This window comes from Helianthus annuus, chromosome 13, assembly GCF_002127325.2.
Source record: "Helianthus annuus cultivar XRQ/B chromosome 13, HanXRQr2.0-SUNRISE, whole genome shotgun sequence".
In the NCBI taxonomy this organism is placed as follows: Eukaryota; Viridiplantae; Streptophyta; class Magnoliopsida; order Asterales; family Asteraceae; genus Helianthus; species Helianthus annuus.
In genome coordinates this window covers 91,143,458-91,158,859 of record NC_035445.2, presented here as the reverse complement: position 1 = coordinate 91,158,859, position 15,402 = coordinate 91,143,458, and the positions used below count along the sequence as shown (strand labels likewise).

The window sequence follows — 15,402 nt, the reverse complement described above, 5'->3', positions numbered from 1 at the left end:
AATTTTGTATACTAAATACTAAAAATGTCGTATCTTTAAAAAACCCGTGTATAATCGGGTTGAATAAATTTACCAAATAATAAAAATATTACATCCTTAAAAACTTCGTATGTTACACATGTTGAATAGATCTAAAAAAGAGTTATATCTTTAAAAACCATGTGTATTACACATATTAAATAAATGTAATTTTGTATATTAAATACTAAAAACGTCGTATCTTTAAAAACCCCGTGTATAGTCAGTCGGGTTGAAAAATCTACCAAATAATAAAAAAATTGTATCCTTAAAAACCCCGTGCATTACACGTGTTGAATAAATCTAATCTTACATAGCAAATGATAAAAAGTTATATCTTTAAAAACTTTATGTATTACACGTGTTATATAAACGTAACTTTGTATAGTAAATAATAAAAAAAAATATTTTTAAAACCCCGCTTTTTACACGAGTTGAATAAATATAATTTTGTATACCAATCAATAAAAAAGTTATATTTTTAATAAATTAGGATAACATTTAATATTAATTTATTATTTATATATTTATTATAAGATAAGTAGGAAAGAGAGGTATTTGTTTTAAAAATATATTAAATTAATAATTTATATTTGAGGATAATATTTTATGAAAGTATGATAAGATTTAATATAATTTGTTATTTATTTATTTAGTTTATATAAGATAAGTATAGATTTGAGGATGGTTTCTATGAATGACACGTGTCCAAAACTTAGTTTCTTTTATTATAGTAGATAAATTCTAACATAGTAATTAATATAAATAAATAATAAGATAATTTATGGAAGTTTATCCGTAATTTCTTAAATGTTTGAAACAAATATTAAAGTTAATAATTTAAATTAAATAATAATTATCTACAATTAAGTAAGAGTAGATGGTCTAGAATAATAACCTAGTAATTAATATAAATTAATAATAAGCTAATTTATGGAACTTTATCCGTAATTTCTTAAATGTTTGAAACATATATTTAATTTAATAATTTAAATTAATAATAATTATCTACAATTAAGTAATAGTAGATGGTCTAGAATAATGACAAATGTCCTTTTATTGGTTTTTTTTATTATATAGTATAAATTTCTATACGGTATATATACGTTTTAAATTAGGAATTTAATTGGTAAATTTTTTTTGATGGATTATATAAAGAGTTGAGTAAAATGCTAAAATGAACTCTGAGTTTAGGTTACTTTTGTCACTTCAGTTCAAAAGTGAAACGTTTTGTAGGTCCTTGGGGTTTCATTTTGTCGTCATTTTCATCCAATTGGCAACTGGGTTAGAATTTTCTGTTAACTTCTCTTTTCTTGTCTTTTTTCTCATTTAAACGAAGGGTATAATCGTCATTTTATGCTATAATATATTTTAATTAAATGAGGAAGAAAACAAAAGGGGAGAAGTTAACAAAAAATTGTAACCCAGTTAGCCAATTGGGTGAAAATGACAAAAAAAAAATGAAACCTTAAGAACCCAGATACAAAACGTTTCATATTAATCCATATATAAGTTTGCAACATTTTTGTGCATCATCACTTGTACATTGTGTTTTGGGTGTTTTCCAAAAAAAAAAAGTTGATTTTTTACTTTTAACCCAAATGTTTTTACTTTTTACAATTTTAACCCTACATAATTTGTTTTTTAACTTTAACCCAAAACTTTTCATTATTTGCAATTTAACTTCACAACTTTTGTCACTTATAATTTTCATCTTTCGCAAATTTTCATTTTATGTATGGTTCTAAATTTTTCGAGTTAATACGACGCAACGTGCATGTGTGGTTCAACGTTTTTATCTTTATTTTTTCATGCCAGGTTCGTCGCAACATGCATATCCTAGGTCGAGTCAGTGTTGGTGGTCGATGACGGTTCTCTAACATTAGTACTATTTGACACCGTTTTACGCCCCGCCGCAACGCGGGGTGTGCTTTGGGAGGTTTTTAAAGAAAAAATAGTTATGCATATGGTTGTCGTAACGTTGGCTTTGGGGGTTTTCCAAAAAAAATTTGATTTTTTTTTACTTTTCACCCAAAAGTATTTCATAACTTTTTTTTTTTTTACTTTTAACCCAAAACTTTTTATCTTTTGCAATCTATCCTCATATTTTTTTTTACTTTCAAGCTTGGTCCTTTATAGTTTTCATTTTCCGTAAATTTTTCGCTTTATGCTTAGTTTTAAATTTTGTGACTTAACACATCGCAACGTGCGTCTTTGGTTTAACGTTTTTACGTTTCGTTCTAAATTTTGCGATTTAACACGACGCAACGTGCGTGTGTGGGTGAACGTTTTTACATCATGTATTTTTTCCCCGTTTGACAGGTTTAACATAACATGCAGATCCTAGATTGACTTAGCTAAAACTAAAGAATTCCCGCCGCATTGCGGCGGGTCACAATCCTAGTTTAGACTTAAATAGCAAAAATGGCCTAAACTCATAAAATATTTTGGTTTTTACTCTAAAAGAGTTTAAACCCATAGGTAATTAGGTATTAACCCATCAATGGAATATGAGTTTTCACTTTTTGTTAATTTTCTTTCTTTTCTACTTATAAACTTAACTTTTTTTAAGAACTAAAGGTTTGTTAAAAACCAATATCAACGAAAGTAAAGTATTGTGTAAAATTGATACGGTCTTCTCTCCTTTTCTTTTAAACCTATACTAGTTTTAACTAATGATTAAATATATTATAAATAAAGTTTATGTAAAATAGATACTAGACAAAGAAAATAGAATATTACGAGAGTTTTACACATTTGTCTCCCAAATATATGTCTTACATCCCAATATATTATATAGATCTCACCATACCAGCCCGTAAAACACGAAAAAAATGTTGATCATAGGTTTTTGCAACTGTCGCAACATATCGTTGTCATGACATCTCGCCATCATCCATGATGACGCTTTGGTGTTTGCCACTCTCTCAAATTCCCATCCCTTAGTATACGTAATATATCGTCGTAGATGATAAGAAGTTGATCAAAGATTTGGTTTGTTGTTACTTGAATAAGCTATACAAGGGGAAGCGGAGCCAGAAGAGGCTCAACGTAAAACAACACAACTTTAGCTACAAGTAAAGTTACGGGACCCATATGCAGCGGTATAAAGGTCTTGAGGAGCCATATAATGTGGCAAATCACTTTTGTCCAACTATCGGATTCGAATTCCATCAATTAGGGCTCCGATTTAATCACAAAGATCCTTCCTGAAATTTTAGGTTTTTAGCTATTTTCAATTATAAAAAATAAATAATTTCATGCTCTTCAGTATCATCATCATCACCATCATACTCAGTAAATCCCACCATTAGCAAAGCTAAGATAAGGTCTGAGGACGGTAAGATGTACACAACCTTACCTCTACCCCGTAGGAATAGAGATACTGCTTCTAGTGAGACCCCCGACTTGATAGTAGTTTTGCATTAAACCTTGGACATAAGGCACATAACACTCGACAATTAAGACAAATGCCAATTAGTGCATGTACTCTCTTGTCTTTCGGCTATCAACGCCACCACATGATACATGATTAACCATCCCCCTCTTTTAACATTATTTTCATGAAATTAGTAAAATAACGTTAAAATTAGTGCACTTTCACTTTTGCCCTCCGAACGCCCACACATATATACATTATATGCGCATACCATAAGCGGGGCGTATTCAACCTCTTCAGTATCATGACTAATATTCTTTCTATGTGGAGACCATCACATACAAGTGTACGATATATACACACGTTGCATTAGTTTGTTTTGTATATATACATGCCTATCATAGGTCTATTATCGATATGTTTTTGTTTATCTACACTTGTGTAGTATATTCATTACTACTTATGGTTTGTCTAATATGATTATATATATTTTCAAGATGTCTCTTTCTTTAATGTCTTATAATCAATATATGTATAATTCATCATTCATAAATATACTATATATGTTGAAAAAAGTTGTGGTTGTTATCTTGCAATCTCTTGATTTCTATCTAAAAGAACTTATTGCTAGTGTAGATGTATATATTTTTGATAAGATTATATGTTTCACTTGATTATATTAATTATGTAAAATAAATCAACTCTTACACGGATACACTTGAAAGCACGCCGTGTGTTTAGTCGGTCCATTTTTGGTACAAAAATAGATTTAAACTAGATACGGTGGAATGGAGAAGTGGTGTAATTTTGACTTAATGTAATTCTGATGTTTGTTTTTTGGGCTAGTAATTTCTGCCTTGGGAGTTGATAGTGCCTTTTTTGTGTTTTAATCAAAGTTGATCTTAAAAAAATATATATACACAACCATTTTAAACAACCAATAATTCCAGCTTAAATGACTCTTCTCTAATTGTTGTTGGTATTAACTTTTCATTCCCAATTAACAAAGGTAAGGATTGTTTGGTTCATAGAATTATTTGAAAATGGAATTGGAATTTGCAAATTTTCCATAAAAATTATGTTTGATTGAAAATGAAAGGAATTGAAATTGAAATATTTTCCTATAAACTCTTTCATTTATTGAAAAATTTACTTTTCTTCCATCTATTGATGGAATCTTTAAAATCCTTTAGGATTAATCAAACATGACTAAAATATCAACACTTTTTAATATATCTTCTTCTAAAGTAGAAGATGATTTAATTGTGTTGAAAAAGTTTTAATATGGGTATTTATGTCAATTAATTTTTTTAATATTCTAATTCATTTAATAAATTTACAAATCAAACATGAAAATTCAAAGGAATTCATTATTTTCCTCATTCCAATTCCTTCAAATTACAACAAGCTCAAGTGGGGGGGGGGGGGGGGGGAGGGGGGGGGGGATTTCAGATGCTCACCTGAACCATACAACGGGTAGTTTAAGCAAAGATATAGAAGTTACATTTGCACTTAAAAAATATGTTTTTTTTTTTCTTTATAACGACATTATATCGCAAATAAAAGTGGTACATGTAAAGAAACAATGTCTACCCACCCCCTAGTGACTCATGACTCGTCTTACCGTTGAATATACGACTCCGTAAATCGCGTAGTTGAAGCAAGTGTGAAAAGCCGGTCCACATTTCACAATTATTAAAAAACAAACAAACCACATATAAACAAAAATAAAATAAAACTCTAGAAAGGCTGAAGGGCAGAATGGTCAAATGTCACACTTTTTCCGTCAAGGCTCCTTCATTCTCTTTGACAAATATAAAAGAATAAAAATCCCAAAATGGTCCCTATGTTTTGGTATTTTTATCCCTTCAGCATAAAAATAAACTTTTGTATTTAGGTCTTTAAGATTTCATTTTTATTGCCATTTTCATCTAATTTGTAAATTGAGTTAGAAATTTCTGCACTTTTTATTGTTTTCCTCATTTAAATGGAGGGTATGATTGTCACTTTTTGTCTGAACTCAATCAAGAACTCCATTATTTAAATGAGGAAAACGACAAAAGAGCAGAAATTTCTAACCTAGTTTGCCAATTGGATGGATATGACAACAAAAATGAAATCTTTTGTAAGATTTCATTTTATTGCCATTTCCATCCAATTGGTAAACTAGGTTAGAAATTTCTATTCTGGTTTTATCCTTTTCCTCATTTAAATGGAGGGTATGATCGTCATTTTTTGTTTGAACTCTATCAGGAACTCCACTATTTAAATGACAAAAACGACAAAAGAGAAGAAATTTCTAATACAGTTTGTCAATTTGATGGAAATAACAACAAAAAAAAATGAAATCTTAGGGATACAGATAGAAAGTTTCGTTTTTGAACTAATGTGAAAAAAATAACCTAAACTCAACTCAGGGACTATTTTGTCATTTTAATCAAAATAAAAAAGAAAAAAAGAAAATAGACGTTACAGCAACGCCATAATTTATGCACCTCCCCCAACCGAAATACTTGTTTTCCTCATTTACTCTCTCTCATACACACACACACTTTCTCTCTCTATATCTCTCTATCTCTATATCTCTAACCGTGTGTTTGTTGCGACTATATAGTATTCACCTACTCTTTCCGATCAACGACTTCTTAAAACTTCATCAATTTGGATGCATTTCGAGAGAATTAAAGCATTTACAGGTTCGTTTTTCTTCTACAAATGTTGTTGTTTGTTTAAATCGATTTATAAATTATAAATTATAATCCGTGTGTTGCTAGTTTCGAGCATAATCTGTTTGTTTCTGGAAATCTGCGTTGTGATTCTATGATTTCTATCTCGTGTTAGTATTTTGATAATTTTTTTTATTTTTTATTTTTATAGTTTTTGGTTGAGTTGATTCATAATCTTATAATCTGCTGCGAGTTAGTTGTTGTATGAATTTATTATATATATTTTGAGATTATATCATGAGTTAACAAGTTTTATTGTATAAATTATTGTTTGTTTTAATTCATTTCAATTTTATTGATGTCGGTGAATTTTGTTTAGTTGAATAATCAACATTTTTATGAGTTATCATTTTTATTAATTTTTTAGCTTTTATTTTTTTTATCTTCATGATTAATTCGTAATATGTTTTTTGTGATTTGGATTTTTAATGTTTAGATATGGAAAAATACACTGCGTTTTTTTCGGAATTAACATGGCTAATTTTTTTTTTAATTTTTTTTTATAAATGTTCAAATTAATGATTGTGTTTTGAATCGAATCTTATTAATATTATGTAATCATCGTTGACATGTTAGGTTTGATAATTTCATATGAAATTATTCTCTGGAAGTTGTAGAAATTATATTGATTCAGATTCAATTATTATATGGAATATACATGGAAGAAAAAAATTTAAGATTTAAAAATTCTCTAACAATTAATTAAAGTTTGCTAATTGTTCTAAAAATCCAAAGCTTGAATATTTTAATTTAATGCCTTTATTCGCGGCCACAAAAGGTAAATTTTCGGCGAAAAAATGGATGATTCATTTTGTTTAGTGTTCTAATTTAAAATGGTAATTTTGTTCTAAAAATTAATTAAAGTTTGCTAATTGTTCTAAAAAATCCAAAGCTTGAATATTTTAATTTAATGTCTTTATTTGCGGCCACAAAAGGTAAATTTTCGGCGAAAAAATGGATGATTCATTTTGTTTAGTGTTCTAATTTAAAGTGTTAATTTTGTTTATCGGATTCAGGACACGAGATGAGGACAGTTAATGCGGAACTATAGTGGTCAAGTGCAAAACAACAATGGCTGTTACGGGAATAAACAACGTTTCAGTGCTCGAATCTTCGTATTTCGGTGACAACTATTCTCCAGCATCAAGGAGATTCGGTAGTCAAGAGAAACCAATCACGCGTACATCTTTTATCCGGAAACTGTGGCGGGATCTTGAAGACGGGACCAAAGTTAGAGACACTCAAAGAAGACAAACGAGTGCGTTGGTTAATGGTAATACTGGAAGCCGTTGCTCATGTTCTTCAGAAGATGCGGAAAGTGAAGATCTATCGATAAATAGTAGTGAAGTTGAGAACGAGTGTCCTTTCGATCAGAACCAAATGGGGATTGTCAATGAACAAGAGGATAATATTAATCAGAACTTGTGCTTACAACAATCTCCTGCTATCGGTTCGGCGGATAAAGAGCGTGTGAGGCAAGTTTTTCGTGAGTGGGGAAGTAAGAATAATAGCGGGCGAACATTGATTTGTGACAATGAGTCCAAGAGGGTGAGGACGGTGAGACAATGGTTGGAGTCAAGCACTCAACAAGCGGAAACTAGTGTCAGGTCACGAAGGACTATTCGTTTGCGATACGGTAGGCATGCTCTTCTTGACTTGCTAACAAGGTTTGAAATGGAAAGGAAAAAAGAGATGCAGAGTTTGCTTGAAAGTCGACCCGTATCAACTTTTGCGCATCGGAAACGGATTCAGGTTTGCACATTTTTTATGCACTCACACCATTCTGTTGCATATATATTAGGTATAACTTATCTATAAACACATACAATGACTTTAATAGTTTGTGTTAACTTATGATCCTGCTGTAGGTATTGCTCAAAGGTAGATTTCTGTGGAACCAAAGATTTGTACACGATGAGAAGTCTACGTCTACTGCCGCAAGCGAGTTGGGATTATTGAGGCAAACACAAACCGTCTCTGATTTGAGGTATGCAATCTTTTCACTAGGGGTGCAAACGAGCCGAGTGGGTTGCCAGCTACTCGAGATCGGCTTGAGAAAAAACTCAAAACGAGGCGAGCCGAGCCGAGCTTGAGCCTAAAATAAAACTCGTTTATTTATCGAACCCGAGCTCGAGCTTGGCATGTGTAGCTCACCAGGCTCGTCGAGCCTTAGTGTAATATTAGTTTTTATTAATATTTAATAACATTTACCCCTTATTTAAAGTTGTCTAGTAAACGAGCCGAGCCGAACCGAGCCGAGCTTATTTAAACGTGTTTACGAGCCGAGCCTGAACCTAAAAATAAGCTTGTTTAGTAAACGAGCCGGAGCTCGAGCCCGAGCCCAAGCTTCACTTATCAAAGCTCGCAAGCCTAAGCGAGTCTATTATTTATATTATTTATAAATAATATATATTAATTAATAGATAATAAACGAGCCGAGCCTGAGCCTAGCTCAAGCTTTGAAAACAAAGCTCGAACCAAGATCGAGCTCATCGAGCTCGACTCGGCCTGTTTGCACCCCTACTTTTCACTATTTGTTTACACATCTGGCTGAAAATGCAGAGAATAATAGTCTTCAAAGTTCAATGTCTTGCCAGTGAAGACTACTTTTTTAATAATAATAATAATGGAATTAAACTTTTTTGGTTGTTATTCTTTGCCAGGAAACTACCCACTTTTTTTTAAATAAATAACTCCTCATTGTGTTCTTTTAATCTATTCATTTTATAATTCTTTATGGAATGTTAATTCTCACTTTTGCCACATTTGTTTGAAGCAGGAAAGGGTTCCTTTCCAGAGTGAATAGCCATGAACAACCTCATGACAGGCCCCAATCCGATAATTCATCGGAAAATGGCACAAAATATGAAGAAAATCATGAAGATATCGTCAATGACTCGGATACGTCGTCTGAGAATGAACTGACATATCAAGAAAATCAGCCACTAAATAATATTGTTAACGATAATGAATCCGAGCGACAACCAGTGGCGGAACCAGGAATTTTTCCATGGGGGTGCGGACAATTTTTAAAAATTTTAGGCTCCAATGTATATAAGTAAAAAATCGGTTCGTATCGGGTCGGGTCGGGTCATGTAAAACAAAAGAACATCGAACTAAATTTATATAATCATCAAAAATATGTCAAATCATGTTACAAACATAATTAAAACGTCACCCTACGGGTTTTTATTTTTTGAAATCTATCCAAAACATGACTCCATAACATATTACATAATATATCAACTATTCAAGCCCTAGAAATCATAATGTAAATAACCCTAAAAATCATCTAAACAACATATAAACCATAAAAAGAAAAAGCCAAACATTCTTCACTAACAAATATGTTCGGATTCCGGTTAGATTTGGTGTCAAACGACGGTGGTATGGTGGCTGATTATGGTGGTCGTCAGCTGTTGGACTGTTGTCGCTGGGTGATGTTGTTCGTTGGCAGTGCAGGGACGCAAGAGAGGGAGAGAGCGGGAGAGAATTTCTAAAGGTTTTGAGTTTTAATTATTTTATTATAGTTTGAAATATTGTTGGGTTTGGTTGATGGGCTAAGACTTAGTGGGCTAGCTAGTTAGGAATTATAAGTGGGTAAATGTATGGGTATTTGGGTTTAGTTAGTTAGGTATTAAAAGTTATATAATTTAGGTAGTATTTTTTTTAAATAAGAGTTTACTAAAAAAAATTAAAATATAAATTGATAACACTTTTTACCTAAGGGGTGCGGACGAAAAATTTCAAGGGTGCGGTCGAAAAATTCCAAGGGGTGCGGACGAAAAATTTCAAGGGGTGCGGACGGGATTTTTGACAGAATTTAACACTAAAATTTTTTTTCCCCGGGGGTGCGCCCGCCCACCTTGGAGTGGGCTTGGGTCCGCCCCTGGCGACAACAACCACCACCCCTGCCAACCGAGGTTTTCGAAACCGAAAGGAACCATGGTGCACATCAAATCGAACCGTCTCAAGAAGCTTTTGAGCTTAAAAGTCAGTATGAGTCGGATGAGGATGAAGTAGAAGTTGACGAGACGTTTGACCATCGAAATCCATCAGAAACCGAAACAGATATATTGTCTTGGCAAGAAGAAATTGTAGAAGTGGAAGAGGAAGACGATTTGACTATAACCGAGTCAATCCAAAGTTTAAATGCGAATTCAGTTCAGAACCAAGATGATTGGATGTACCAAGAAACGGTGCGTGACGGGTGGTATGATAATCGTCCAGTGGTCACAACCAATGCGTTCTATACGCCTGATGATGGCGATGATAATAATACCAGAGTTGAACTTCAACGGCTTATGAGCAGGTATGTGACTAAGTGACCATTTAGTCTCTATAATCGAGTAACTCTTTTTGTTAAATAAGATTAACGGATATGTTTTAATGTTGTAGGAGACAAGTCTCGAATCTTCTTCAAAGTGATTTCCGTGGGAGACTCGACCGGCTGATACAATCCTACCTGGCACGCCAAGATCAAGCTGCGGAATCAGACGATGACTGGATGCTAGAAATGGAGCACCAAGATCCGTATCAGCAAAGCGTAGACGAAAATGAACACGAAAATGATGAAGCGGCTGAGAGTACCGATCCTGCTAACACCTGGCAACAACACCCTGAAATCGACCAGCACCCTGTAACTGTGAGTTTTATCTATCAAATTAAGAAACTTTATATATATATATAGAGGCTACAAGACCACCTTATTGTGCGATGCGTACGCGAGCATCTCAACCACACATCTGTTCTAATCTAGGCCTTCAATTGAACGCGCTGGCACAATAGTAATTAACTTTGCATAATTACGCACATTATAGTATATAATTACGCACGTTATTTGCTTAATTACGCATGGGTTGGGTTAACCCTAATTACGCACGTTATTTGCATAAATACACACGTTATATTGGTGGTCGTGTACGGTCACACGTTAAGAGCCTTTCCCTATATATACACATACGAATATACCTGGTACAGTTCGGTACCGGTACCCATTTTCTCCGTTTTTCGGTACCGTTACCGGTATTTACGGAATTAGGGGTAAAACACTAGTACGAGTACCGTACCAATTTTCCTCATTTTTCGGTACCGAACGGGTACCATGCTCATCCCTAATACACACACATGTTCTCATAAGTTATTTTGACAATGTATCAGGAACTAGAGATCATCAATGATTTACGCATGGATATGGTTATGCTTCAAGAACGAATGAATAGCATGCAGAGCACTCTCGAGGCTTGCATGAGGATGCAACTCGAGTTGCAACGGTCAGTGCAACAAGAAGTTTCATCGGCCCTAAATCGATCATCTGTTTCTGGTTAGTATTAATAGTATTATTGTACATCAACATGATCATTCTTTTTATCTTATTCCATGGAAGTCCTCTTAACTGTTGACCTCATGTTAGGTGAAGAAAGCTTGCAATCTTGCTTCCTATGCTGTGACAATGGGTCTGATTCTGATTCTTCACCTAATAGGTAAGAATGTAAGCCTGGCAAAATTGATGGGTCGGGCAATGGGTCAAATGGGTCTCACCCAAAGTGGGTTCGGGTCAAAACATTTTATAACAGTGACTAGGGGTGCAAACGAGCCGAGCTACTCGAGCTCGGCTCGAAAAAAAGCTCGAACGATTCGAGCTTAAACTAGCTCGAGCTTGAGCCCGAGCCTAAAACACAAGCTCGTTTAGTAAACGTGCCCGAGCCCGAGCTTCGCTTATCGAGCCGGCTCGCAAGCCTAAACGAGATTTCTGTTTATATATTTTTTTTATTAATATATTAAACATATTAAACATATATTTATATAATAATAATTACCATTTATATAAATATAAAAGAATAACTTAATTATATGTATAATAATAATTATAATTAATATAAATTAATTAATAAATACTAAACGAGTTGAGCCCGAGTCGAGCTCGAGCTTGAAAAATTACTCGAAAGCTTTAGAAATAAAGCTCGAATCGAGCCGAGCTCAAGCTCGAGCTTTCATATGTTAAACGAGCTCGAGCTCGAGCCTGGTCGAGCTCGGGCTCGGCTCGGCTCGTTTGCACTCCTAATAGTTACCCAAATTGACCATTTTTATGATGATTGGTCAATGGAGCTAGTTGAAATCTAATTTTTTTTTATTTTCCATTTTTAATGTAGGCGCGGACATGTGTTCGTATGCTCAAACTGTGCAGAGAAGATAAACTGGTCAAAAATAAAAGAAAGTGTCGGGCACCCTTAAGCTGAGGTGGACACACAGAACAACAACACATACTCTTACTAATACAATTTTAAGTTTTTTAACACCGGATAAAGGATATTTAGCAGTTGGAATGACAACGAGGCAGACAGATGGCGAGTTCTTACTGGATCGTTTACTCTTATTTATGAAGTTGACAAATCGTGTTAAGGTTAAATGTGGTGATTGAAAGAAGATGCCCAGCCTTTGTTGAATGGCAAACTGCTTATATGTTTTTAATGTTATGATGAGTAGACTTCACCAGGCCTTAAACGCGTTTGTCCAGACGGTTAGTCGGTTATATGATGACTTGTAACTCGCTCATAGAAAGTTGTGCTTTGATGGACAACTTGAAACGATTACCAGCTTTGTTCGGAAACATTCTACTTTACTACTTTATATCTAATAACAAAATGACATGAGTTTTAAATGGACCTAATGATCATTACTTACATTTATGGTTACATGAGAATGAACATTACTTACACGGCGTCATTAAGCCGGCAAAACAGTGGGGGTCGTATTTCGGTTGAAACAGATTGCTCTAAAAAGTATCGACTTGTTTTGGGTTAAAACGAGTTCTAACCGACATGGGTCAACCTTGAAATGACTTGTTTTAGAAAAAAAGATGGTATAAAATGAGGTTCGTTGCGCGCTCTAATTGTATTTACAGCGGCTAGTGGCTGTTGCATGTAGTAACGTCGGCAGGCGTGATTACATGTAGTGGCGGCTGAGGTGGCAACGCTCGTGGTTGCGGCACTTGTGTGAGAAGTTGTGGCAGGGAGGACATACAATTGGCCATTGTTACGTGAACGGTTTGATTTACATGAGGTCACCATTAATTATACTAGTATGGTTACATGTCACTATCAATAGGATATGGGCCTAATAAAAGGTATAGTATGTTGACATCTCTATTTTGATTGGTGGTTATAGACTCATGCATTCCATGAAACCTTCCAAATTGGTTGGGTTTCACAATGCGCCTAACACAGTCGGGGGCCCAAGACCAAATTCGATGGGCCATACCCGACCTAAGTTTACGTGTCTTATAATGCAACAAATTTTGTAGTACAAACATTAGACGAAATTGACACATCTTATAATTTATCTAAATTAAGATACTTCATGAGTTGTGTCTTTGGATAGGAGTTTTTGTACTTGTATTGTAGCATGGTGAAAAGTAGGGGTGCAAACGAGCTGAGATTGAGCTCAGGCTTGTTTAACTTATGAAAAATCGCGCTCGACTTGATTCAAGCTTTGTTTTTAAAGCTCGAGCTCGGCTTGTAGGTAATTTTTCAAGCTCGTGCTCGGCTCGTTTATTATTTCCAAATTAATTTATAGAGTAAACCTCAATTTTCGTCCCTATGGTTTATTGTTTTTAATACTATTAGTCCAACAGTTTAAAAATTGCATCGATCATCCAATAATTTACATATTCTAACATTTCTAGTCCACCGCTCTATTGGATGGTTGTTAGAGTGGTGGACTAGAACTATTAGAATATGCAAACTATTGGATGATAAATGCAATTATTATACTATTGGACTACTAGTGTTAAAATCAGCAAACCACATGGACGAAAAATGAGGTTTACTCTAATTTATATTAACTCTAATTATTATTTTATACATAATTTAGTATCTTTTTCATAAATTTATAAATATTAATTATTAGTATTAAATAATATAGTTATTATATTAATAAAAATATATATATAAACAGTAGGCTCGTTAAGGCTCGCGAGCCAGCTTGGGCTCAATGAGCGAATATTGGGCTCGGGCTCGTTTATTAAACGAGCTTGTTTTTTAGGCTCGAGCTCATTAAAGCTTGGCTCGTTCAAACTTTTTTTAGCCGATCTCGAGTAGCTCGGCTCGTTTGCACCCTAGTGAAAAGCTAGATATGGTGTATGTTTTAACACAGCTTCTTGCTCATGTTTTTAATAAAATATAAATAAATTTCATAGAAGGATGGGCCTGATCTACTTATCATGAATGATTGGGGGCCATGACATTAATGAGAAATCTTGAATCTTCACGTACCAAAGAACTAGAAAATTCTGCTTGGTGTGGTGCTGAGTGTTTGCAAAGGTCAAAGGTTAAATTTATTATTACTTGTTAAATCAAAACTGTTTATAGTCTGCCACTTTGTTTTCATGTATTTGGCAGTAAAGGTACAAACAAGATCTATAAACATTTTTTTAAATATGTATTCACAAAAGAATGATAAAGCTTAACAAGTGTTTTGGATCAATTAAAGTTAAAGAGTTAAGAGTAAATCACTAATCACTATATATACACTCTGAGATACACGTGATTTACCTCCTTCATGTTGACCGTGAGACCAGTTGATGGGACGCACACTGATGACATACACCATTTTTTATTAGTTTAGGATTTCTTATGAAAGACGGGTGTGGTTCACAATAAAAATATAATTTTCGTCCATACAACATGTTTTATTTTTTACTAAATTATTTGCTGTTAATGTTTTTTTTTTTTTTAAATATATGTGAATCACATATTTATTTGCTGTTAATGTTTTTTTAAATATATTTGTGAAATTACATGTGTAGAACTAAAAGGAATTATGCGTTAAATCATAAATCTCATTGTCCAATTCGACGTACAATAACCATGGCCTAGTGAATGTTACTAAATCCTAAACCATTCACATATACATCCAATTTCGCATTAAAAAAAAGAATACAAATTCGTGGATGATTGTGGTGGTCATCTAATAACACTTATTGCCAGCTGGCATACTCTTATTGGCCAAGAGGTAGTAGGTTGCACAAATCGTATCACACCAAACAAACCTTTCAATTTTCTATTTCCTAAAAGATAAAAATATTCGTTTGTTAAATTTAGAGCAAATTAAAGCGTTGTTATTTACTACCCAAATTTTTAAAAATCGGTTTTTAAATCATATTAGATGGGCTATAAAATTTAGAGCAAATTAAAATGTTGTTATTTACGGTTATACCCAAATTAAAAAAAAAAAAAAAAAAACCGTTTCTAAATCATATCGGGTTGGACCATGAAATGG

The 15,402-nt window shown here is 33.5% G+C and overlaps 1 protein-coding gene across 1 annotated transcript; it reads left to right on the top strand.

Moving 5' to 3' along the window:
* Positions 1 to 5,913: 5,913 nt before the first annotated feature.
* LOC110898593 lies at positions 5,914 to 12,793 on the top strand. The gene is made up of 9 exons (XM_035982058.1): positions 5,914 to 6,093; positions 7,140 to 7,875; positions 7,992 to 8,110; positions 8,903 to 9,100; positions 10,016 to 10,435; positions 10,522 to 10,768; positions 11,284 to 11,446; positions 11,537 to 11,606; positions 12,276 to 12,793. Exons 2-9 carry the CDS (start codon positions 7,195 to 7,197, stop codon positions 12,355 to 12,357), a joined length of 1,980 nt encoding a protein of 659 aa, XP_035837951.1. The 5' UTR covers positions 5,914 to 6,093; positions 7,140 to 7,194; the 3' UTR covers positions 12,358 to 12,793.
* Positions 12,794 to 15,402: the final 2,609 nt, after the last annotated feature.